The sequence below is a fragment of the Marmota monax genome, unplaced genomic scaffold (assembly GCF_021218885.2).
Source record: "Marmota monax isolate L192 unplaced genomic scaffold, Marmota_monax_Labrador192_F-V1.1 WCK01_AAM20220418_F8-fsc00057, whole genome shotgun sequence".
In the NCBI taxonomy this organism is placed as follows: domain Eukaryota; kingdom Metazoa; phylum Chordata; class Mammalia; order Rodentia; family Sciuridae; genus Marmota; species Marmota monax.
In genome coordinates this window covers 6,259,831-6,287,280 of record NW_026693933.1, presented here as the reverse complement: position 1 = coordinate 6,287,280, position 27,450 = coordinate 6,259,831, and the positions used below count along the sequence as shown (strand labels likewise).

Sequence of the window (27,450 nt, the reverse complement as noted above, 5' to 3'; positions counted from 1 at the left end):
TATAATCTACATTTGGAAATCCCCAAACTTGATTTTCCTGCATTTTATTATTCACTATGGCAATCTAGATTCAAGAGAAATTTCAACAAGAATAGCAAAGAATTTAGAGGCCATCTGCAATCTACCATAAAGGCTAAAGATTTTTCCCTGATGGTTTATTTCTTACATAAATTATCTGCTCAATAACATCAAATGTGGAAATTTGAACAGAATAACAAAGATTTAAGTAGAACATTACCATGGCTTCAAAAAAGTAAGGAAAGATAGAAATCATATTCTGCTTTTTTGCTCTTTCAGTCTTCTAAACACCTGAAAAAAAATCATTTTGTAATTTTCATAAACCTATTAAATATTCCTTTATTAAAGTAAAAATATTTTTTCACTAGCAGGCTTAAAGTCACTAGTTTATTATGTTTTACATTGTTTTAGCCCCCTCTTGTATTCTATCATCTATTATCCTGTTTTTAGTAAAATAAGAAAAATAAGATACCAAATTTTCATTAGCAACTCTAAGTATAGTCATGACAAACGAATACTATAGAAAAGTTGACACTGAAAATAGTTGATGTAACAGCCATTTGCCTGTTTATATTTGGCATCCACTTCTTTCCTTCTGTGCCCTTCTGTGTATTGTGGGTTTCTGATACCCCACAGATTATGATGCAAGGTTTTATTGCCTTTTGGATTTCAGTTAGATTTTGCTAATGAGTGGTCCTGGAAAGAGACTGAGATATGAAGAAAGGAGGAAGTGACTCATTTCCTGTTTCCAGCTTCTGGGCCTTCCTCCTGCAGCTTCATGAAGCTATGGACTTCACCATCCTCTGGCAGCCCCAATGCCCTTAGCACAGAATTGTTCCTTGGTTCCAGCACCAATGTCACCTCAGATATTACCAACTTCTGCCCAGAGGCACTTCTTCTGTCTCTTTCAGCACCTCTGAGTAGAGCCCCTTTGGCAGATCCAGCTCTGTTGAGCAGCAGTTCCTCGGTGACCCAGAAACAGATACAGAGGGTCCAGACTGTTTCCAGACTGGTGTCAAGCACACCTCATTCTGCTCATCCTAGTACCTACTACCTGCCACCTCTTTCATGCTCCCAATATCATCAGGGCTGCACTTCTTCAGATTTCCAGGATCTCTTTAGTTATCCTAGAAGGGTTGGTTAGTGGGCTCCAGGCTTCTACCACTTCCTCATCCCTTTAGTTTCCCTACCCTGGAAATAGTAGCTGCTTTCTGCAGTCGTTAATAGCTGGATTAAATCATATTCTGCTTTTTTGCTCTTTCAGTCTTCTAAACACCTGAAAAAAAAAAAAAACAACTAATCCCCTCTGTTTGAAATATTTCATTTCTATTTTCCTCATTGGACTCTGGTGATATAGTAGATACTATGTTCCTGCTGGTCTTTTGCAGATAGGAATAAAATGTCCAGTAAGGAAGAATGTTCATGTTACTGTGGCTGGTGCAATGGAAAGGTGGTTATCTGAGCAAGCCTTTTATCAAATATCATTGAATTATTTTGTGTGTTTTTAATATTTTCTCTTGGATAGGGACTTTGTACATTGTACCACGTGTACCGCAAGGTATGGCTATATTTTCACAAAACAGAAAGTAAATATTATTGGCAGTAATTCTGATTTTTCTTGTTAGTGTCAAATTGAATTTTGTAACACAAGATGTCACAGAGATATCTCATAATCGTTCTGTTATTGACAGTTCACAAACAGACATTCAAAACCAAAAAATAAAAAGAAGGTTGAAATGAAAATATTTCCATTTTTCTTGGTTTGACAGAAACCAACAGATTTCGACTTTGTTGCCATTTTGAAGCCGTGAACTGCTCCAGAATTTTCATGCCTTTGAATTATCTGTGCAGACTGGGGAATGGAAAAAGGCACTGCCAATTCCTTTTGAGCAAAATAATCAACAAGGAGGAATTTTTATTGTGTCTTGGCTCTTATATTAATTTTCCAGCTCTGCAAAATTTGTGTCTAGAAAAAATTTAATTTAATATCAAGATCAGCTAATAATTGTTTAATTAATTTTTAGCTTTTAAATATTATGCATGTGCTAATTAATAATTAAAATATTAGAACCAAAATGTTTTGAATACAGAACGAGGAAAGCTGTTCAAAATTAACATTTACTTTGGCATGATTATGATTATCTTTGATATTCAGCAGGTAAAAATAATATGACATAACATATTTAAATAAACATACAAAATAGTCCAGATTTAGTTTTTGCAACTTTAATGAGTGGTCCTGTGGCTCTAATGGGCATATTCTTATTTCAGATTTGATAACTATCTTTTTATCTTTAGACAGTCATTTATTTATAGTAATCTCATGCCCTAGGTATTCTTCTTTATTATTAAGTAAATTTGAAATTCAAGAGTCTGGCCATTATTATTATTTAATAATTCTCTTAAAGACAATGTAAATTTGAAACTCAAGAATTTGGCCTCAGTCAAGCTTAAGATTTATCCATTAAAGCCAGTTGGGATAGATATATAATGTGGCTTCATGTGACTGTCTGCCTCTGTGAGCTTGGAGGTCAAATGATTAAAACTGATATCCAAGCTAGGTTATGAGTGGGTTATTCAAATCTTTTAAGAATGAGTTTTCAGGAAGGACATAAGGACAACAAGGAATCTAGAATGGCATTAGCTATCAGAGAGATGAAATTCAAGATAATCTGGGAAACAGAAAACATTTGTGATTGTCTGGTCTTCCCACAATGAGGCACTTCAATCCTTTAAGACAGCACTGTTCAAACTGCAGTTAAAGAGTCTAGTTTGAGGAGCTATCCATTTTCTATGAGAATTCACAAAGTTTTTGTTGTTATTTTGGTACAATAGCATTCTGCTCATGCTTGATAACCATCTTTTTGAGAATGTGCAGATACGTATGACTGAGTGGGTACTAATAAGTGCTGTTCTAATTATATAAGAGCAACAAAATAAGGTCATGAAATACAAAAATAATTTATGTAAATGATAGATTGTGTCACAATTCATTGTGAAAGGGACAGATTGGCAGAGGCTTTTTTATAATATGTGGGAAAACTGAATCATATGGCATTTGCTAAGTAATAACACACCAGACTCAAAAGGACTCTGAGTTGTATTGATCCCCTATTTATGTTCTAGTGGCAACTTCATTTCAGCAAAGCTATATCACTCATGAAGTTGTTACTGTTGTTATTTTGGAAATCAATTAGTAGTTTGAAAAAATTAATAATGTTGCGATTACATATTGCCATGATCATAAACATGAAATTTTTGACAATTTTAATGTAACAGTACATTAAATATTTTAAAAAATTAAGGCCATTATCATATTTTTCTTTTAATAAATGTATATGTATCACTCAGGATTGAGAAGTGCTATTTTATTAAATTGACTACAATTTGCAGAACCAAAGTCTGTGAAATAAGAGTTATTTCCTTGTTTTATCCTATAGTAAGAAGTCCCCAAAATATCAGTGACTTAAAATATCAAAAGTTCATTGTTTGCTCATGCTCCATTTCCCTTGGTAGTTTTTATGTGAAGGTTGAAGTGATGGACTTACCGTTGTTATCTCTAAGAAACCTGTGTTTAAAAATGACTTGTTGGAGGGGCATGGCTGGGGTTATGGCTCAGTGGTAAAGTGCTCACCTCCTACGTGCAAGGCCCTGGGTTCAATCCTCAGCACCACATATAAATAAAGTAAGTAAGTAAAGGTAATGTGTCCAACTACAACTACAAATATATATATATAATTTTAAAAAATGACTTGTTCTGTGAAAAATGTTCAAAAACACTGGAAGGGTCTCTCAGAGATGTTTACAGGTTCTTTCAGGAACATCACGACTCATTTCTACTCACGGCTCATTAGGTAGAGCTACCTCAGGCCTCCCTGACTACAAGAGTGGCCAGAAAGAATAATCCCACAGGTTTCCAGAAAAGCTGAGGTGTGCAAGGCAGTAATGATTATCACAAAGGTAACAGGAATGCATCTCTTGACCACAGAGATTGGAGTGTAGAAGGATACAAATAAGAGAGTCTCATGTACTTTCCAGGATACCTTTTTGTTTTGTTTTGTTTTGTTTTTGGTACTGGAGATATAACCCAAGGGCACTTAACACTGAGTCCATCAGTCCTTTTTATATTTTTATTTACAGACGGGTCTTGCTGAGTTTCTGAGGCTGGCTTTGAATCTGCGATCTTCCCACCTCAGCCTTCCGAGTCCCCGGGGATGAGTGCACCACTGCCCCAGGCTCCTGGATAGCTTTCTGTTATGAACTAATGCTATGTATCCCCAAAGTTTATATATGGACACCTTAATCCCAATGTGATGGGATTAGGAGTTGAGGTCTTCGGGATTAGGTCATGAATGAGGGTGGAGCCCTCATGGGTTGGATTAGTGCCTTTATAAGAGGAGGTCAGAAGTAGCTGGCTCTCTTTCTACAACATGAGGACATAAGAAGACAACTATTTGTAAGGCAGAAAAGGACCCTCACAAAGAAACTGATCTGGCTGGCATCTTGATCTTAGCCTTCATACCTGCAGAACTGTGAGAAAAAAATGTTTGTTGTTTAAGCTACCCATTGAATTTATTTATAGTATTCACCATATAATTTATAGTATATACCAGTATATGTTTATAGTATCCTGAAATTATTAGGGCTGATTAAGTCTGTGTTTGTGTGTGTGTGTGGGTATGTGTGTGTGTGTGTGTGTGTGTGTGTGTGTACTCCAGCAGTCTTTCCTACTTTGGTCTAGAACTAATAGATGATGGAATTTAAATATTAATCAGTTATGATTTTGAGAACTTTCAAACTGTGTTTGACAATTTTTTTAAGAAGGCCATTTATGTTAACTATGTATATGCCATAATGGCAATAGATTTGGAAACTACTTAGAAAACCTTCACAAACTTCCATTGATTTGCTGCAAATGACTTTTGATCTGTTAATGTAGTTTATTCTTTTTTAGTTTTCAAGAGGAAAATTAAAGAATATTTTATAATTTACTCATATTGTTTACATTGTAGGATACTTATACCAATTTACTTTAGATATTAAAATTATGTGGAGATGACTCTTTTTGTGTATATTTTTAAAAATTTTAATTATTTTAATATATAATAAAAGAATCATTGTAAGTTCATTCTTCCTTTTTTCAAACACAAAAATCCAAGTGTCTCATACTATCCCTTTGACATATAAAGCTTCCACATAGTATTTTAATAACACTCCCAGTGGATTTAAATATAGGCTGAGCTTCCATTTTCAGTATGTTTGACTCTTACTTACCTATTTTATTGTTTTACCCACTCCTTTCAATATGATGCTACACTTTTTATGATGTTCCATCTGACCCCAGTGTAAATTCACACAACCTGACTATTATTTTGTTATTAAGACAATAATTTCTTTCTAACTACTTAGTAAAATTTAGTAAACTCTTCATATTTTCGGGCCAGTTTTCCCATGAAAATCTCCTGAACCATTTAGAATGCAGTTGGTGGCAAATGCCTCTTCTTACCTATATTGAAAAACTCAAAAAATATCTCAAGTTAATAGGTCTCTTTCACTTTATAAGGATCAAAGACATTTTCAGGTTATGAGAGGTTATGGAAAGACCACGTGAAGAAGTAAGGAAGCAACACAACCTGAGAGGCCGACATGCTAAGTCTTCCCTGAACTGGAACAATTCCATTATGGGTTGTACAGTGGCTCTGCTGCTTGGTGTTAATTCAGTAGTAGGCTCCTCAGAGGAGCTTCACAAAGCTTTGTACATGAGAGTCCAAGGGCATTCTCCATGTGTGATTCTGTTTAGTCATTGAAAGCATGGCCTTAGGAGCAAGATTCTTGGGATCTGGCTGGTACTTGCTTTCCTTCCTAGAAATATGATGTTGGGTAAGTTCATTAATCTTTGTGAATGTGTTTCCCCAACTACAGAACATAGGCAATAATATCACCTGTCCCAAGTATTGCTGTGAGCGTTAGAGGCAATGACAGATGCAAAGTACCAAGGATACTGCTTGGCACAGAGTATGTCCAGAAATTGCTAGTTATTATTAGTTACTGCAGACTTAATCTAACCTACTTGGTGTCTTCTCTATCTCTTGTTTTTATTATCTTTGATTTCTATTATTCATTTTATTAATAATTTTTAAGTGTTAAAGTTATTTTTAAAATTTTGTTCTCCATTTTCCTTTTATAATAAAGCAGAACAAATTATTTTTATAGATTGAAATATGTGCAAAGGAATGTTTCTTTTTCCTTTTGTAGACTTTTTAAGTTTCATCACATTTTTAGCTAGACCATCTAACCCCATCTTAAGAAAGTTCTTTATTTTTTATTCCTTTTTTTTTGTGATTACATGCTGTGTTCATTCATTTCATTCGGCTTATGTCACTCTAATTGAGTTTACTTGGATACTGTTTCAAAACCAGAAGATGTATTTTTGAAAAATAAATTTTGTAATATGCCTATAAAATTCTTAAAGTTTATAATGGATAATTAGATGGAATATTAATTGAATTTAAATGAGTGATTTCTTTAAGTTCTTATAGCATATAAGAACATATGTTATAAGTGTAGTCCTCTGTACAAATAGCCATTTCTTGTTAATTCCAATTCAGTTTTCCTGCCTCTTATGAAGGTTGACACTATCCTTTACAATCTTGGCAGGAGGTTGAAGAGTAATGTGTGTTCTACACGTCAGACAACTGGAAGAAAGTCTTTATGAGTTACCATGGAAGGGCCTCTCACCTGCTAGTTTCAAAGTTCAAGATGAAGATTTTTCTGGTCCTAAGCCTTGGTGCAGTAATGTTTAAATTGCACTTCCTTATTATAAAACTGATTATAATTTTTCTTTGAAGAAGAAGAAATAATATTAAATATTGGTCATTAAAGATAATTTCTCCAATTTTCTTTGGAAACCATTAACTTGAAATATTGTCTTTCATAAACAAAGTCATTTAAAAATTGCTCCAGGGGAAAAATGATGTTATTATTTTCAAATATTTAATCAATCCTGCTGGAAAATATACTCCTTATAGAGAAAAAAACCTACTTAATTAAGACAGTGTTGCTTCAACAGTGAAAATATTTTACCATAAATCACAGACATCTTGTATGTCTCCAACATCTCTAATGTACAAGGAGCTGAATCATATTTTTCCTTTTCTACAGCTCATTCTTATGAGCAAAAACTCAAGAAAGAGCATGAGCATAATTATACAGACATAGATGCAAGAAGTTTGGCAGACTGGGTTAGAAGCTAACAAAAGTTCTTTTCTGTTTGCTTCTATTTTTTCTTTTTTAGCAAAGTAGGTAGCAAGGGCTTTATCCAAGGGGGAGAGAGAATAGAACTTGTAAGTTACATGGTAGTGGAAGAGACAAGAAAATTGTCTCAGAGAGTGAAGGGTGGTTAGGTGGAAGGACATAGGATTTGATATATTCTTCACAGAGTGTAGCTGAGTGTTATGCCAAGCTGGTGTCAGCATTAGACAGCAAGTTGAATACTATCAAATTTGGAGTTTTTCAAATTTGAAAAACTCATACCAGTATGATAGAGCAAAAGCAGGCTTAGGAGTTGAGAACCAATTATTACAATGTTGAACAGTAAACTCTGAGCAGATAAGGAGCTAAGTGATGACATGAGATGGTGGCAAATAGTGCTAAAAGTATTGAAAGCCCTTGACTTGAATAATTGGTGGCATAGGGATATGACAGAGAGGCAGGAAGCAGAGTGGGGTAGGAATGGAGGATAAAATATAAATTGGGGACACTTTTACTCCAGATGAATTTTAAAATGATTTAGTTGTATTTGATTCTTCTTTCTACAAAATGAATCATCACAAACTTAGCAACAATCTCTTAGTTCACTGTTGTGCGGGAAGCAAGGCACAATAAGACTGGGTCCTCTGTTAAATGGAACATAGGGCCAAAATTAAGGTGTCAATCTGGCCAAATTCATCTTTGAGAGTTCTGGTGGAAAACATTCTTCCAAGTTCATTCTTGTTACTGGTAAAAATTAGTTCTTACAATTGTAAGATGGAAGTCCTTGTTCCCTTCCCAGTGACAGCCAGGGGCCACCTTGGGCTCCTGGAGGTTGCTTGCATCCTTCACTACAAGCCCCCCCCCCCCCCCCAATTCTGAGGCCATGTGCAGGAAATTCCACTATTTAAGGGTCCACTTGACAGAGCTGAGTACATCCATAGGAATTCCACTTTTTTCACATGATATATAACATAATCATGGGTGAGACATCTTATAATTCAACCCACAAAGGAAGGGGTTAGACGTTATTGAAAGTCACCAGGCATTATCTTAGAACTCAGCCTGCCACATTAGCCAAATCCAATTGAGTTTCTTTCTCTTATGCTTGATTTGGAAGAATTTACATCTTCACCAAGTCCATGCTTCATACAGTTTAATTGAGTTTGTTTTGTATAAGATTTGCATCATTAGTTTTCATAGCTATTCTATTGTATTGGTATTTTTATTCCGTTAATGAGATTATTCCCCTTTACATTACCTAATTGATTGATCACTGGTCTTTATGTATTTACCTTATATTTGGCTACCTAGACTTCTCTGTACTTTCAGTAGTCTGTTAGTTATTCTTCTGGATTTGTTAGCACTATCATCATAATTCCCTGAGATATTTTTTCTCTTTTGAAATGTTTATATTTTCATTTTTTTTCCTTTTCATTGCCTTAGTTATTAACTCTTTGTAGTGTTGGAGAATAACAGTAATATGGAAACTCAACATACTGTGCATTTTAGACTCAGTATATCTAAAATTTTAGCATTAATTGTGATATATGAGGAAGATTTCTGGTAAATACTTTTTATTAGGTAAAATATTTTCATCTATTCCTAGATTGTTGGCATATTTTAGCAAAATATTTTTCATAATGCTATGATGATCATGATTTTCATTTATTAAATGAGGGTCATGATTGAATTAACATATTATCAAATATTTAAATAGGCATTTATTCCTAAGAGCCCAATTTGTTAACATATATTATTCATCTAATATATTTGTATATTTCATTTGTTAATGTTCTGTGTATAATGCTATACCTCATATTCATTGGGACTTTATTATAATTTTTGCTGTCATTATTATTTTTTTCTGTGCTTAAGAAAATTCCATTATTAAGCCAGGCACAGTGGCACATGCCTATAATCCCAGTGGCTGGGGAGGCTGAGACAGGAGGATTGCAAGTTCAAAGCCACTCCTTAGCAAAAGTGAGGTGCTAAGCAACTTAGTGAGACCCTGTCTCTAAATAAAATACAAAATAGGGCTGGGGTTTGGCTCAGGGGTCAAGTGGCCCCAAGTTCAATCCCCACTACCCCCATCAAAAAAAGAGAATATTCCATTATTATTTATGATTTGAAATAGTTATAAGGATTTTATTGTTATAAATTTTTGTAGAATCTGATATAAAACTTCATTAGCTAGATACATTTTTAAAACATAATCTTAGCATTTCCATTTATTTCATGTTTATTTGTTCATTGAAATTTTATTTCTTGAGCTCATGTTGAACATGCACACATACTTAGAAAATTATTTTAGCCTAGCCTTCCAAATTTATTAAAATATAACTTGTAATTTTTCAAAATGATTTCTTAGTCTTTGAACCTCTAGTTATATTTTTTCCCCTTGATTTTTAATTTTTTTATTCTAGAAATATTTCTAAATCTGTGCTAATTATTTTGGCTTTTAAATAAATCGTCTTTTGGCATTTCTGACATATATATATATATATATATATATATATATATATATATACACACACTCATACATACATACACACACATATACATATTTGTCTTCTTTCTAAAAGTTATTTATACTTTCATTGGATTGGGGTGTTTTTTAAGCTTATTCAATATAAAGGTCAATTGCTTTATTTTTAATATTTTTTGTCTTCATATGCATATTGAAGCTCATAAATTTTTGATGTATACTTTCTATCTCTATCTGGACTGGATTGATATTTTTATTCTTTCCTAAATAAGATTGAAGTTTTACTTTTTAATTAAAAAATTTAACAGACTCCTGATCAAGATGATTGATTTCAGGCTTTGGCACTTTCCTTTCTTCTCCAAAACTACTAATACACAGTTTATATTAAAATGGAAAACTAAAACATCTCTGGACCCCAAAGCAAAGTTGACAGTAGATGGACAAGATTTGGAGGAGAAGTACAGAGTGATAAGTTAGTTGAAGCCACAGACCTACTGTACTTTGTATATGAAAGCAGAAGACTGGCAGCAGAATCTAGGTGTTAGTATGTTAAGTCTAACATGATCTGTGAGACAGAAGACCAAAATCATTTGCTGATTAAACCATTGGCTGATGTGAGTCACTGACTCCAAAATTATGGAAGCATTTTGAAAAGAAAAAACTTGTTGAATCCCCCCTGAGGCTTTGAATGTTAACAGTATGCAGCCTAGGAAATTGAAAATTTTCTGAAAGAACCTCCAACTAGGAACTGAAAGAACTGTTCAGCAGACCCTTTACATGGCTGACCAGAAGCAGCAGCATTGGTAGTGGAAGATAGAACTTGAGGAGAGAGACCAAATGGACAAAACATAACATTAACATAACCCATTAACATAACCCTGGAAGCCAAAATCCTAAAACATAGGAAGAAACAGAATTCTAAGTAAGACGGTTAACATAGCCATAATGATTAAATAAATTTAATCAAACAAATTGATTTTATGAAATAATCCAAAAAATCATGTCAAATTTTAAGTGATGGAATATTTTATTTCTGTAAGACAACAAGACACTATGAAAAGGATAAATGGATATAAAACAAAAAGCATCAATCAGAAAATTTTGAAAAATATAGTTAGACTAATGAAAACCTAAAATATGGGAAAAGAAAGACTCAATGAACTAGAAATTAACACTGATGAATCCATTCATTAAGGACAGAGCACAAAGAAAAAAAGGACATAAAAAATTAAGTAAATTAGGACAAGGAGGATTAGAATATTAATTCCACCAGAGTTTCAGAGAAAATATTTGAAGTCATAATGGAGTATTTTTCATTATAAAAGAAGAATATGGGGCTGGGGATGTGGCTCAAGTGGTAGTGCACTCGCCTGGCATGCGTGTAGCCCAGGTTCAATCCTCAGCACCACATACAAACAAAGATGTTGTGTCCACCAAAAACTAAATAAATATTTTAAAAAATTCTCTCTCTCTCTCTCTCTCTCTAAAAAATAAATAAATAAATAAAATAAAATAAAATAAATAAATAAATAAAAAGAATATGGTTCTCAGATACAGTGAGCATTCTAAGTACTAACCTGGAGGAAAAGGTAAATCTACACAGGTATACTCCATGGTGAAACTAAAAATAGCAAGGATATAGACAAGTTCTTGAAACTTTTGTGGGAAAACTAAAATGACTTACAAAAGAATGTCAGTTAGATTTTGAATGATTTCTCAGTAGCATTAATAGATTCCAGAATTTATTTCAAATGTTGAAGCTTTACAACTATGAATCTAATGAATTTAAGCCAAAAACATAGAACACAATAACATTGGTGAGTGTAGAATTTTAAAAATGTGACCATAATTTTAATCAGTTATAACTTTGTGTGTGTGTGTTTGTGTGTGTGTGTGTGTGTGTGTGTGTGTGTGTGTGTGAGAGAGAGAGAGAGAGAGAGAGAGAGAGAGAGAAATAAAACTAACATTTTGGGCAACAATAATAAATTTTTCGATGAGAAGAGATTGTTATGCTCATTTTTGGTTTTAGAGTAGTAAGAAATATCAAATAAATTTAGATTGTCATGAATATTTGTTACTAGGCAGGTAAATTGAGGACTTTAAGTTTATGACAGCTGGGTGCAGTGGCGCAGCCTGTAATCCCAGCTGCTCCGGAGGCTGAGAAAGAAGGATAGTGAGTTCAAAGGCAGCCTCAGCAATTTATCAAGATGTGGTTCAGTGGTTGAATGCCCCTGAGTTCAATCCCTTGTATCCCCACCCAAAAATAAATAAGCAAACAAATAAATAAAAATATCATCACAAAAAAGAATAAAAATATGATGTTTAGAAACCTAAGAAAAGGAACAGAAGGTAATATTGAAAATTTCCTAATTCAAGAAAAGGAAGAAATGAATTAAAGCAATAAACACAAACTGAAGTGCTAGAAATAAATAAAATTCATTTGTTTTAAAAATAATTTTGAAAAGATAGAACTAAGTTATTTAAGAACGGAGACTTTTAATCAGTGTGAATTTTTGTGTATAGATTTGGAAATTGAGAGTTTCCAATTTTACAATCAAGATACAAAACTATTTCATCGTTATACAACTATCCCTAGTGCATGCACGCCATCTCCTTATTCCTTGACAACCTCTAGTCTGTTTCCCTCTCTATGATTTTATTATTTAGAGTATGTCATATAAAAGAAGTGATATGGTATGCGACTAAATGGATTGGCATGGCTCACAGAGCATAATGACTGAGCTATATACAAGTTACTGAAGGGACCAATAGTTTATCCCTTTGTATTGCTGAGTAATATTCCATGGTATGGCTATGCCATGGTTTATTTCATCATTTATTCATTGAGAGACATTTTAACTCTTCAAATTTTAGGCTATTAAAAACAAATCAGCTATGAACAATTGTGTAAAGACTTTTATATGAATGCATGTTTTAATTTTTCTGGAATAATTGACCAGGAGTATCATCGATAGGCCATACCATATATTATGTTCATTTCTTAAAGGAAATTGAATAATGCTAATCTTTTGAGCTGAGTATTATTTTAGCCCCATTTTGAAAGTAAGAAATGAGAAGTATGGTGATTAAGCAGCCTTGTATTTGAAGACATTTATATTTAAAATGGAACCTGGCACTGAAATCATCAAATATGAGATTTGGGAAATTCATTAAGCCTGCTATGTGTGAATTTATGTCTTTTGTGGATTTTTCTAACTTTTCTTTTTTTATAATTTTAACATTTTCATCTCTGTTGAAGTAAAATTGTAGGATTTTTTTAATATTTAAGGCCTACAACATGATGTTTTTTAACGTGTAAACATTGTAAAAAGAAATTAAATCATAATTTAAAATAAAATGGTAGTACTCTCCAGATATTTATAAACTAAAAAATATACTCTGTTAATATATTTTAAAGTAAACATTTAGTGTACTTCATAATTTTCTCTCCAGTTTACAAATCACCAGATATTTAATATCTAATTTGATTTCCACACCTGCCCTGAGTGAAGACCACAGAGCATAGAGGTCCAAGAGGTAATTACCCAAGGACATCAGGCAAGTCAGTAGGAGAGCCTGATTCCAACACTGACCTCTTGCTTTCATGTTATCTCTTTGCTGCAGTTTACAATGGAAATTTCTATCAGCATTTCAGCTGAATCTTTGTAATATTCCAAACAGTTCTAAGGGAATTGATATAAGATATCTTCAACTTCACTATTAACAAACTTATTAGCATTAGATTTTCTCACTGGGGCCACGAATTATGTGAAAATGCTATTTCTTTGTCCAAAACAAGGGCAAGAAGGAGAAATAAAGGAAAAACCTAATTTCAAGATTTAAAGTAATGACAGAGTACTGAGATGAGAAACTGCAATGCTATCTAAAATTTTTCTCAAGTGTTTACTAATAGAACTATTAAAAATCTAATATATGAATATAAATATACATGTATCATTTTTGAAAACATATACTATATATGAAGTTATATGAAAATGGTGATGTTATAATACATTTAAAAATGTAGCAGCTTATTTTATTTGTTAGATGCAGCTATCTTTGAAAATACTTCAATATAGATGTATTTTGTATCACATTGCATGAAATTTCTTTTGAAATCTGTTTTTGCCTGCTATATTTTAAAATTGATGGCTCACTGAAAAAAATACAAAGACCAAACTTGATTGAAACATAACAATTTTGTATACATTCACAGAAACTTATTTTGTACCAGTGATGACAGATTTCTTTTTAGTGACCATTGGAATAATGGGTAATTTGAAAAATAACACCCTAGATGCTACATCATATATCAAAATAAAATCTAACTGAATTAAAAGTTTAAAAAAAGAAATGTTAAAGCCATAAGGAACTAGAACTTCATAAAAGTTAGTGCTTGTTTGATTGCAGATCTTTCTAACCAAAAACACATAAAAGGAGGGCAAGTTAGAAAAATTTCAACGTAAAAAAATCAGAATACTGTGATTGGGAAAAGGGGAGGAAGAGAAGGAGAGGGGGCATGGGGGCAGGAAAGATGGTGGAATGAGATGGACATCATTACCCTAGGTACATATATGACTGCACATATTGTGTGACACTACATGGTGTACAACCAGAGAAATGAAGAGTTGTACTGCAATTGTGTACAATGAATCAAAATGCATTCTGCTGTCATATATACCTTATTAGAATAAATGAGTAATTTTTTTATAAATCAGAATATATGCTATAAAATACAATAAATTAAAAGAACTGACAAAATATTAGAAGATTGTTTTGGTGATATGTGATATATAAGACACAAAATATTATCTTTAGTGTTAGAATTTTTCTTAATTTCTTTAAGAGAAAATTATGAAAATGGAGATAAGACATTTTGCAAAAGAAATTATATATTTTATATATATATGTGTGTGTGTGTGTATATATATATATATATATATATATATATATATATATATATATACACACACAATGCCTTTATTCATTTATTTATATGGTGTTGAGAATCAAACCCAGTGCCTCACCTGTTCTTAAATGATCTACTCATATTCCTTCTCTGAAATAAGTTAAGTTGTGCAAGGTGCTGATAGGGCAAGACTCCTCAACATGATTGTTACAAATAAGCTGCAATCTTGCTTACCATCAAGTCCTGTCTGATTCTTTGTCTTTCTACACAGATTGCATGTGTGCAAAATCATTTAGTTTTAATAATCCACCAATTCTATTCAGAACTTAACTTTATGAGTCATGCCAAGTGTTGGGTTCCACAGATGACTCAGGCAATCCGTGCTCTTCAGGAAGTCACACTCCAGTGCTGAATGTTGTGTTCATTCATCCATCTGATTGTCAACTTACCGATTTCTTTGAAATCATAAATAAGCCAGTTTTTAAAAATCTGCATTTCAGAATCTGCATATGTAAAGGCACATAGTCATGGTCTAGAAATATTTATGTAATGTAATTGGTCCTCGATAGAGAATAGAGTTCCTCAGCCCCACTTTCAGAGCTACTTTTCCTATCGTAGAGAACAATATTCATCTCAACTACTCACTTGGTTCTAAAACAGTTTTATAGCAGCATTTCTGGAATGGGTATACTACCTTTAGAGACTACTGGCTGATTGGATCAAGATTATGTGTGGCTAGAACACAGGATCACATTGTCTATTAGTGCCAAGGTTTGGTGAAGACCATTTGAAGTAAATAATGCCGGGCACATGCACATTTTTATGAGTAGCTGAACTCAGTCTCCATCCCCAATGCACTTTTGAGGTGAGCTAGAAAATTCCACCTGAAGCACATAAAATATTTTGCCTAAACTATAGGTAGAATAGGGTTTGTGCTAAAGGCATGCTTTACTTGCTTTAATATCTAGAAGCATCTAGATCTAGACATGGACCTCAACAAAGCATAATGAGGGAGAGAGTATTTGTTCTTCAGGCTTAGAGCACAAATGGTCTTATCTCTGATTCATAGGCTGTGCCAGGAAGGGCCATGCCACAGGGAAGAGAAAATTAGTGTTTTCCTTTATCATACCAAAATCCGATGTGTAGCACAATGTCCCAATAAGTGCTGGCCAGTGGAAGATTTGCCTAGCACAGATGGGCAAAATGAGGTATATTTTATCATGTTTAGTAATATGGTTCAGACAAAACAAAATGAGACACATTCTCGTCTCCTGGAAATGATGATTTACGAACTTTCAATATTTGTGTGTGTGTGTGTGTGTGTGTGTGTATTGAAATCTCCTGTGAGATTTTTGTAAAAATAATGTTTGGAATGTTTGGATTCTACTACAGATTCTTGGGATGGTTTCTGGGCATCTGTTATTTTAAGCACCAAAGTCGATTTGAATGCACAGGAACAGTTGGTAACAACCATAATATTCTAAACTGGTTAGGGTAAGTGGTCAGAGGATAGCAAGAACAGGACAAAGCTCCAGGACATAGCCCAGGAAGACCCTGACCTGGCACCAGGTGGTGCTATGGGCTCAACTCTGAGCTACCTTCCAGTTTCCCCAGCTGATCCCAAGGAGCCCACCAGCTGCCACAGAGCTGCCAAGGGGCTCAGCCCAGCAAAAAGCAACTCCTGACATTGAGTATTCCACCTGCTTTAGATGAAGGGGAGATGGATAGGAAGAGCTTCTTCTTGGAAAGATTTGCAGTCACTTTGGGCTTTTAAGTGAGGGGGTTCAGTTTTAAGTTGATTTTATGAAATGAAAAGATGCTGAGGGACAGTTCTGTTGATATATATATATATATATATATATATATATATATATATATATATATATATATATATATATATATCTTTATTTTATTTTTTAATGTGGTGCTGAGGATCGAACCCAGTGCCTCACACATGGTAGGCAAGCACTCTGCCTCTGAGCCAGAATCCCAGCCCTCTGCTGATTCTTTTCAGGAATATATTTCATTTGCTGTTTCTATTGGAATTTAACAGTTAAAAGGAGGATAACAAAATGTGATTAACTTAATTATTTTATTGGATTATAATTACATTGAGCCTTAAAATCAGTCATTCCTGTACAGAGTGTGTGTGGATGTGTGTGTGTGTGTGTGTTTGTGTGTACAGGAACACAGTGGATATATACAAAATGTTTGTCAGAGAGTATTTTTCTTTGGGTCAAGTAGATTGAGATTCCTTAATTAATTTCTTACACTAACAGTGGGGAAAGTGTTGTCTGAAAATGTTAAAATTTTACTGCAAAAGGACTGATAAAATCTAATTAGAAAACACTATAGCAATTTTTCAATTATCCTCTCCAGAGAGATGGAAGGGTTCTTGTCAGATTGAATAATCAATTAAGATTAAATGGCAATTCATCTTGTATAGAGTTTATTCTGTCTTTTCCAATATTTTTTAAAGGATCTTTGTCAGTGATGTCTCATCACTCTGGCTGAAAGTCATCAGAATTGGCACAGATAGGAAAAAAATAAAGAAAATAGACAATAATTACATTTTAAGCAGCACGTGGTAGTCATTGGGGACTTACAGTATTTAATCTTTTAGAAACTTTATTGAGATTTAGTTTATATACTATTATGACAACTTTTTGTTGTCATAATATTATTATGACATAATATTATTATTATAATATTAGTAAATGTTATTATCCTCCTTTTATTAATTAGAAAAGTGATGCTCAGATCAATAAATTCATTTCTAAGTGTTGCTTAGAAACAACTTACATCTGTTTAATTTCAAAGACTACATTCCTTCTACTTCACAACCATGACTCTATTTTCAGGAATCTAGGCTTTCTTTTTCTTTTTTTTAAAGAGAGAGAGAGAGGGAATTTTTTTAATATTTATTTTTCAGTTTTCGGTGGACACAACATTTTTATTTTATTTTATTTTTTATGTGGTGCTGAGAATCGAAACCAGCGCCCCGCGCATGCCAGGGGAGCGCGTTACCGCTTGAGCCACATCCCCAGCCCCAGGCTCTCTTTTTGACAGGAGTCATGGCAATGGATAGTAAACTTTTCTGTAAGGAGTGAAGAATAGGACATAGGTTCCCAGGGCAGGTCTGACTGGAAGTTATTTTTAATCCTTAGGGAGTTAGGTTGGGGTCTCAAACCAGCTGATCATGAGAAGCCTCTGGAGTGGGCCTAGTAGGCAAGGTTGTTTCTAAACATTACATCTGAATAATTCAGAGGGAAGGACAAAAGGAAGGGAAAGGGAATCACCTTGTCAGGCAGCTTTTATATAGTATTTTCTTTGATCCTTAAGTGCAGCATGAATGTGGATTATATGTTAATAATAATACTTTATTTTATGATTTTTACAGATGATAAACAGAATCCCATAAAAGTTTAGGAAATTTTCCAAGTTTGTATCCCAAGATCTGAAACAGGAGAATTCTCATTTCAAAGCCTTTGTTCATTACCAAAATGTATTTATGTATAAGAAAAGAAAAAAGGCGGTAGGCATTGTGGCTCACACTTGTAATCCAAGTGGTTTCGGAGGCTGAGACAAGAGGATCACAAGTTCAAAGCCAGCATTAGCAATTTAGCAAGGCCCTATGCCACTTAGCGAGACCCTGTTTCAAAATAGAATATAAAAAGGGCTGACCCTGTTTCAAAATAGAATATAAAAAGGGCTGGGGTGTAGTTCAGTGGTTAGGTGCCCCTGGGTTCAGTCTCTGGTACAAAAAAAAAAAAGAGGAAAAAAAAACATAGAGTCAAGAACAACCAGTAAGAGCTCATGATTTCCTGTTCAGAGTTCTTTGAAATAGTAGAATGAAGCATATAAGAAAACAGATACAGAATTAGGCTCAGTTCCTTGGAAATTGAGGGCCCTACAGTTTCAGCTCCATTAGTCACACTGTAAATCTGCCTTGGATCTGCTCCTTCCCAGAACCAGTTGTTGACCTTTGTACCTTTTGTAAACTAGAACCAGAAAACTTATCTTGCATTGACGGGTGCAGAGGAAAAGTAGTTAAAATCAACAACTATTATTACACAACAAATGTCACATCTGACAACTCATGTAAGAATTAAACTTGTTCAATTATCAGGAACAGTTTTTGCAGCTAATTTATCTCCAAGAATTTGCTAGGAACACATATTGCTTAAAATTGACTTTGAGAGACATATCACTGGGAATATTTTATGGCAACAGAGAGGGTTTGATAACAAACTCATTAAATGTTCTCTATAAACAAAGTACTAAAACCCTCGCTCTATGGTCAACAAAAATTGCTGCCCGTATCACAGCATAATAGACTGAGTTAGAATGGTCCTCTGCTTGGGCCTGCATTTTGACTACTTGTTCTAAATGTTCACAAGAGAATGTGACTCCCATCTTTAATTTTAGTTGATTGTTTGGGTCTTCAAGAGAAAGAGCTGTTTTGGATTTTTAGAGTTAGAATGTCCAAGTCAGTGAAAACAAATTCAGTTGAGAGGAAGTTAGTGTTTCACTAAGTTGAGGTGGTCTTTCCTGTGCTTTAGGAACTCATCTGAAATGTTTTCCTATATTAGGATAGAGAGGTGAATGGCTGCTTAGCTGGACACCACTGCTCCCCATCTGTCCTGACAGAATTGCTTCTGGGGTGAGATAACATCAACACACATCAAGACAGAATTCCATGAATGGGATTTCCCACTGAACATACTGTAAAAAGACACAGGGACACGGCTGCGATGTTATTCCCAGTAGTCCTAGGCTTCTCTCCACTCCTCTTTCCTGGTAATGCTGTGCTTCTGCTAAGTGGTTTAACATGTGGTAACTGAAAAGCTTGCAACTAATCATGTTTTCCTAACTATGGTCACTGTTAGAAGGTAGAGAGCCAAATTTGTGGTTCATCACTAGTAAGTGTACTGGAACTTACAGCATGTTTGTGCAATTATTTTTATTTTGATCTTCCTACCAACTTCCTGAAAATGTCACTTCAATTTTTTTTTCACTTACTTGTTTTGTTTTGAGCTTTTTACTGAAGAATAAAATGCACTTGTTTCAACTCATGTATTTTGAGTATTTGCAGGTATTCTCAGATCCTTTTTAAATCAAGGAAAAGTGTGTGAATGTATATGTATGTGCACACGCATGTAATATGAACATACTGAAGAGAACTCAAATAATAAAAACAAATATCTATTGTTTTAATCATTTATATGCTTAGGTTAATATTAAAATACTGCTGATTTACAGTGGATATTTATCAGAAATCTATGTTATGATTTGGATGGGAGGTTTGGAGCTCATGTGTGAGACAATGCAAGAAGGTTTGGAGGAGAAACTATTGGATTATAGCCTTAACCTAATCAGTGAATTAATCCCTGATGGGATTAACTGAGTGGTAACTGGAAGTAGGTGGGTGTGGCTGGAAGAAGCCATTCATTGGGGGCGTGGCTATGGGTATATATTTTTATCTGGCGATAGGAAACCTCTCTCTCTGCTTTCTGATGGTCATGTGAGCTGCTTCCCTCCCCCACACTCTTCTGCCATGGTGATCAGCCTCACCTCCAGCCCGAAGGAATGGAGCCAGCTTTCTGTGGACTAAGACCTCTGAAACCGTGAGCCCTCAAATAAACTTTTCTTCCCCTACATTTGTTCTGGTTGGGTCCTTTAGTCACAGCAGTGAAAAAGCTGACTAAAAACCTCTATAATGCTCTTTAAAAGTTTTAAAATATATTTTGGAACTAAGGATATAACCTAGGGGTGCTTTACCACTGAGCCACATCCCCAGACCTTTTTAGTTTTTATTTTGAGATAGAGTCTCACTAAGTTGCTGAAGCTGGCCTCAAGCTTGCAATCCTCCTGTCTCAGCCTCCCAAGTTGCTGGAGTTATAGGCTTATGCCACCAGGCCCATCATTACAATGCTCTTTTAAATATTTCTGTGTTCATGGACTGCCTTCTGAACTTTTGAAAGATGCCTTATCCATTTTCCAATGTTGATTATGGAGCTCTGCCCTGTGACTTGGAAGGCAAGATGCTAAACACATGCAGTAAGGTCAAAGCAAGTAGGACTGACATTGCCAGTGGACTTCACATCCCAAGAACCCTTGCTTGGTATGAGGTGTGATTGCTGGGAAGCACAGAGCTGGAGACCACTATAGTTTACTTTCACTGGATGCTAGGATTAAACCTTTTATCATTTTTGCTTTCAAGTCTTAAAATCTAAGTTGTTATTATTTTTGCCATAACATAGCAAAAGTGTTAAAGAATCTCATTTTATACTTTATAGAGTTCATGTAAATGGGGGAAGCCATTCTCATATGCTTCTTCTTTCTTATGAATTGTAGAATCAGGCAATGGCAGTTGATTTCCTAAACCTGATAGTGATGAACTTAAACCTTAGGCAAATCAATTAGCCTCTCGGCAACTTGGTTTTATCATCTGTAAAACATTCTTTCACTTAAAATAATGCCTTTCTCCCTTCTTCATGGCCACCTGTAATTTCAGCCATTCTCTGGGTGTGAAGTGTTAGGGTTGTCAACCCTGTGAACCAGGATAGCTACATAATTTTCAGGGCTTGGTGCTCACTGAAAATATGAGACCCCTTGTCACTTCCTCTGGAAGAGAGAGTCTATCCCTTCTGCAGGGAACATGGTAGAGTTCTTTAGGATTCAGTGTCCTTAAGTTGAAACATTGACTTTCTTTTAGAATAGCTTTATATTCTTGGGCATACAAAATCCCTAATTTATATTTCTTTAAAAAGGGAATAATGATATAATTGTTGCAAGTAATAAATGTGATTATCTATACATGGTATTAAGAGTAGGGAAGCTCTCAAAAATTAATAGCTCTTATGATGATGATGATGATGATGATGATGATGATGATTACTTGGTACTGGGGATTGAAGCCAGAATCACTTTAAAACTGAGCTATATCCCCAGTTCTTCTTTTCTTTTTATTTTCAGATGACAGGATCTCACTAAGTTGCTGATACTATCTTTGAACTTGAGATCCTCCTGCCTTAGTCTCCCAAGTTGCTGAGATTTCAGGCATGTGCCACTGTACCTGGCTGTTTTTTTTTTTTTTTTTTTTTTTAATAATTATTAGTTTTTAAATTTTTAGATTTTTTTTTTTTTTTGTGTGTGTGTGTGTGTGTGTGTCTGTTCAGAGTCTTGTACACTTTTTCTTCCAGGATGAAGTTTCTGGGGATGTTACATCAGTAAGCTAGATATACAGCAATTCCTGACTTATCATTTCTCTGTTCTTGATTTGTGCTCATTAATGTCACACTACACTGCACAATGATTGTAATTTTCCTGAACTTTAGTTCTGCTAATGATGGAAGGTTAATAAAATATAAAGAAGTGATAGGCATCTTGACATGGTAACATTAACAAGATGGTGTATTGATAAAGTGTTTTGAGCTCTGGGTTAGAGCCATCATAGAAATTATTGTGAATTATTAATACTGCCTAACGCATCATCCCTGCTGCCCTACCTGGATAATTGTCTAAAGTCATTTTATTATTTCTTGGGGAAAAGTGAGTGCTGAAATTTGCCCTGCCAGACTGTCTGGTCTTTGAAATATTTGGTCAGAATGATTAGAGTAACAAATATTCAAACTACTTAATAACTGGTGTTAGAGTATATGTATCATCAATCATATGGTGTCACTAGCTCATTATAAGGTGCCCTGGGGTAATCCAGTAAGGACACACACCATGGTAATGTCCAACAGATTATACCAGGTGAATATTATTGCTGATTTTGATTCCTTTTTGGACCATTCAGTCTTTCTTTAGTCAGTTGCTTTTACATGTTAATGTAGCATTTGGGTAGGTTTGGTTTTGAGGGGTGAAGGAGAAGTCTATTGATCCAACAATGGCTCTTCTGACATTTTAGACTCTGCTGTCACCTACAAAAGTTGTAGCCAATATGGTCATGACTTCATAACACATAGATCAAGAGTTAAATGCAGCTCAGATCCTATGAAGAGTTAAAAAAAAAAAAAAGTATGGTCCATGGCAATCAGAGAGGTCTGAGGTACTCAAAGACAAATTGAAAAGTACCATGAACTTGCCTATGGCTAGCAATAACAATTTTCACTGTATAAAGACTACTACAAACACATTAAAGAAGACATTTTAAAGAAATTATTCTTTTAAAAGATAGTTTCCCTTTATTCTTTCCAAATACCATATCCTTTCCCACCCACTTCCCCCTTCAAAAATACCTTCTCAGAACATTTATTAAGTTGTATATTTGGTGAATTTCCTCAGTTGCTTAAGGCATAGTTCTAATACTAAAATAAATGATGGGCAAAACTTTGTTCATTAGCTTTTTGAGGAAAAAAATAATGCATCATACAATACCAGAATAAGTCAAAGGCACATCTAAAAGAAAGTGTCCTGGATTAAATGGACAGCAGGCTTCTCTTTTCCCATTTACTCATTCCAAAAAAGACTGACTCATGCTTCTATAGACAATACTCCCTGTATTCACATGAAAAAAATATCCAGATTTAGCATCTAGTACTATGGGTTGTGTGTGTGTGTGTGTGTGTGTGTGTTCCAGCGCACGTGCGCGTGCGCCTGTGTAAAGAAAGATCAGGAGCTGGAGGATTTGTTGGGGGACAGTGGAAATAGGGAAAATAGTTAGCCAGTGGGGAAAAAAAAATCCCCAAATGTTTTCAGAACATGGTTCTCAACATGTGCCCCTGAGATCCATAGCATTAGCATCAGTTGACAACCTTATTAGAAATGCAGATTTTTAGATACGTCCTCAAACTTTCTGGATAGGAAACCCTGGGTGGTTCCAGCTGCTGTGTTTGATTAAATCCATCAGGTGCTTCTGGTACAAGTTTAGAAGAACAGCTCTGGAGGACAGTTAAGATCTGCTTGGGTGACTGAAGGAAAAGGCAGCTCCACAAGGAATTACAGCCAATGACTACTTTGGGCCTTTGCTTCTGAAATGTAATCATGACTCAGGATCACATCTGTACATCTGTGTCAGGCACCCGTCCTGGCTTTCCTGTGGTTGAGGACTTCTAACTTTTCTTCCTGGGTTATGACTATTTTTTTTTTTTTTTACATCAACAATTATCTGCTTCAAAGGAATACTGGGTCTAAATTGTTCATTTTTGCTCTTCACAAGAAATGAAAGAGTTGGTTTTCTATTTAAAATGTACTTTATCTATTTAAAAATACTTTTCTATTTAAACTTTTTTTCCCTTTCATCTTAATTTGAGTTGCTAAATTTTGCTGAAGGATTTGAGCTCAGTTTTCCTGCTTAAAGTCTTGACTACCTATGGTAGTGCTAAATACTCAAAATTTTGAACATTGTATCTGGTGAAAACTAGCCACAGAATTTTTAAAGAGCTGCCAGGAAACTTGAAGTCTCATTGCAATTTGCATATTGTATAATTCAATTTTTCACTCAAGCTTTTGATGTAGTTTTCCCTAGCAGGAAAAAAAAATATTACTGTACCATTTGTTTGCTTGTTTGTTTTTAAGCATGCCTAACCTTACGAGATAATTTTTTTTGTTGTTTATTCATCATGTTTGCAAAACATGTTCTTCCCCTTCCTTACCCTTTCTTTTTCTCCTCTTCTTCTCCTTTCTTTCATTTTGAAAAATATATTATTTTCTCATATACCAAAAAATATTTTACATTTAAAAAAAATCAAATAGACTTGTTTAATATGAAAGTCAAGAATTTGAAAGAAGAATGACCAAAAAAAGGGGCGGGTGAGTTTAAGGAAGAACTTAGCACAGAAGGGAGGAAAGGAGTGTTCCTCATCCTTGGAAATGTGAAATGGCAGGTGGGGTGCTCTTGGAATGTATCATTGGGAACCTGGGTCTGGGTTAGGCCTATGGCCTGGGTGTGGTAGCTATAATGTAAATAAGTCAAGTAATTTTTTTCTGGGTCATTCACTTGTCATTTGACCTGGTGGCTTAGTTATGCTGAGCAGCTGAGACTTGTTTTTCCACCTGAAAATCAGATGCTAAATATGTAGTTCTGCATGTTGTCACAGGACTAAGGGAAACCATACATGTGATGAAGGTGGAGTCTCAGCAAATGAGCATCCTGTATCTAGCATGTATTTGTACATTGAGTTGTGATTCATCTGTTGAATAGTACTCCGTTGTATTAAAATACCATGATTTAAGCTGGATGTGATGGTAAACACCTATAATCCCAGTGACTATGAAGGCTGAAGCAGGAGGATTGCAGGTTTGAGGCCAACCTCAACAACTTACTCAGGACCTAAGCAACTTAGCAAGACTGTATCTCAAAATAAAAAAGTGAAATGGCTGGGGGCTGGGGTTGTGGCTCAGTGGGATGTGGTTCAGTGGTTAAGCATCCTCAATCAATCCCTGGTATAAAAAAAAAGAAGAAGAAAAAGAAGAAGAAAAAACAGTTTCCTGGTAACATAATATAATGAACATTCAACTGTAATATCTCTTTTTATGCACATATACAAAATTTGACTAGAGTAAATAACTGGAATTAGAATTACTGGGTACTAGTTTGCAAACATCTTTTCTAGGTAATATCAGATTATAGTCCAAGTACCTGTTAGTACTTCTTCTAGGAGAGCATAGGATTTCTCTTTGCTTTGCAGTTTTGTTGATAATTGTTGTTGCCAGACTTCAAACGTTTTGTAAATTTGATAGGTGTTAATTTTGTTTCATGTGGTTTTATTTTGCTTTATCTAATAACCAATTAGATAGGACATATTTCATTTTTTTTTCTTTTTTGAGAAATGCTTGTTTAGATCTTTTTAAAGGAATTTCTTTAGTGTTGTTTTAATTTTAATTTTTGTGAGTCTTTGTTATTTTAGAATACAAATAAGTGATTCTTTATCAGTCATGTGCTTTGGAAGTCAGTTCTCCTAGTTTTGGGCTTGTGTTTTTACTTTTTGTAAATAATATCTTTTTTTATTAGTTGTTTAAAACATTACAAAGTTCTTGACATATCATATTTCATACATTTGATTCAAGCGGATTATGAATTCCCATTTTTACCCTATGTACATATTGTAGATTCACATCGGTTACACATCCACTTTTTTACCTACTGCCATACTAGTGTATGTTGTATTCTGCTGCCTTTCCCATCCTCTACTATCCCCCCTCCCCTCCCCTTCCCTCTCCTCCCCTCTCCGTAAACAATATCTTTTGACTGAACAAGATTTCTTATTTTTTCATTTTGTGATTGCCTTTGCGTGTGTGCGTGTTATGTGTTTGTGCTTAATAAATACTTTTCAGGAGGCATTCTCTACTTTGCCAATTCTAAAGTGTTTTTTTTTTTCTTCACATTTTGAAATCTAAAACTCTTGGAAATGATTTGTGTGTGTGAGTAAGTGTGTGTGTGTGTGAAATGAGGTTGTGATTGATGCAATTTCTTTTCAGCATGTACAACCAACTATATCATCACCATTTAATTAGAAATCCATCACTTCCACACCGATTTGCATGGCCTCTGCCAGATAACAAGCTTTCTTATGAGTGCAGGTCTGCTTTTGGAATCTTTATTCTGTGCCCTGAGTCGACTTCTGTTCTCTCTCCACCTTGTCTTACAGAATAGTTAAAATTAATTCTGATATCTGATAGATAACACACATTATTTCCAAAGCTTAAGAGTTTATAGATGCAGCAATGTTTCAGAACAAGATGCTTTAAAATAACATGCTGTATACAACAAATATACACGATCTTGATTTGTTAATTTAAAAATAAAATTTAAAAAATAAAAAAAAGATCTTACACATGTGTACACAAATAATGTGATTTTTCTGGTAATTGGATTGAATATAGAGAAGAATTTGGGAGAGGATTTTCAGGTTTGTATATTTAGTCTTCCAACCATTATATTAAGATGGTCTATTTATTGAAATTTCAACTTACAATTCTTTTTTTGTTGTTCTTAGGGTTTCCATTAGTCATTTTTTTATGGGCTCGGTAATGTATTTCCAGGTTTCCTTGTTGGTATAGTACATAATCTGAGCATTTTTCAACAGCATGATAATACATATCTAGTCCATTATCCTACCAGAAGTAAGTCTTCTACTTTAAAGTATTTTTTAGATGCAGTTGTCTACTTAAATATCTATCACCATTTTAAATTTGTTTCTTCTGCCAATATGTACATGGATGCTTACAAAAAACACATATCTATTTACTTTTAGGTGGGAAAATGGTAATCTGTGAAATAGCCCATTTTTGGTCAGGAGGAACTGCACAAAGTAGAGCTGAAGGAAATTTGATTGACATGGAAGGAGAAAACCTCTCAAAAAATTGCAATATTACAGGTACAGAAATGTATGACTATTGTAATTTTTCCATGTAAGTAAATCAGATCCATCATCAATAGCTACTGAATGTGTACTTCTAAAATTCACCAATAAGTCCTGAAGTTCTACCTCCTGCTACAGGAGATTAAAAGAATTATAAAATCCTCTTGTTATCACAGAATTGTTCTAGTATTATTGAAGACATGCAAAAAATGTACATCTTATAATCAGATAATAATAAATTTTATAAAAATGCAAAAACATTAAAAAATGAGTAGTATATGTAACAAATAGAATGAATCTGGGATAAAAGAGATCTTTGGAAGATGGAGGGATTTAAGAAAACTTCCTGGGACAGAAAACAATGGAATTGAACCTAGAGAAAAAAAATGAATTTTAAGAATTAGGAGTCATTGGATTGAAAATCAGTGTAGAAATAGAAGAAAAACTACTTTTATTTTCTAATTTTTAATATGTAA

At 34.3% G+C, this 27,450-nt stretch overlaps 1 protein-coding gene across 2 annotated transcripts in view; it reads left to right on the top strand.

The window, feature by feature from the left end:
* The window catches only part of Macc1 (MET transcriptional regulator MACC1), a 101,974-nt gene that overhangs the window by 17,947 nt on the left and 56,577 nt on the right, over window positions 1-27,450 (top strand). For both annotated transcript variants that reach the window (XM_046463617.2, XM_046463615.2), the window contains exon 2: window positions 26,867-26,989. In XM_046463617.2, the coding sequence (XP_046319573.1) occupies window positions 26,875-26,989 (115 nt within the window). In that variant the 5' untranslated portion in view covers window positions 26,867-26,874. The remainder of the gene's footprint in view (window positions 1-26,866; window positions 26,990-27,450) is intronic.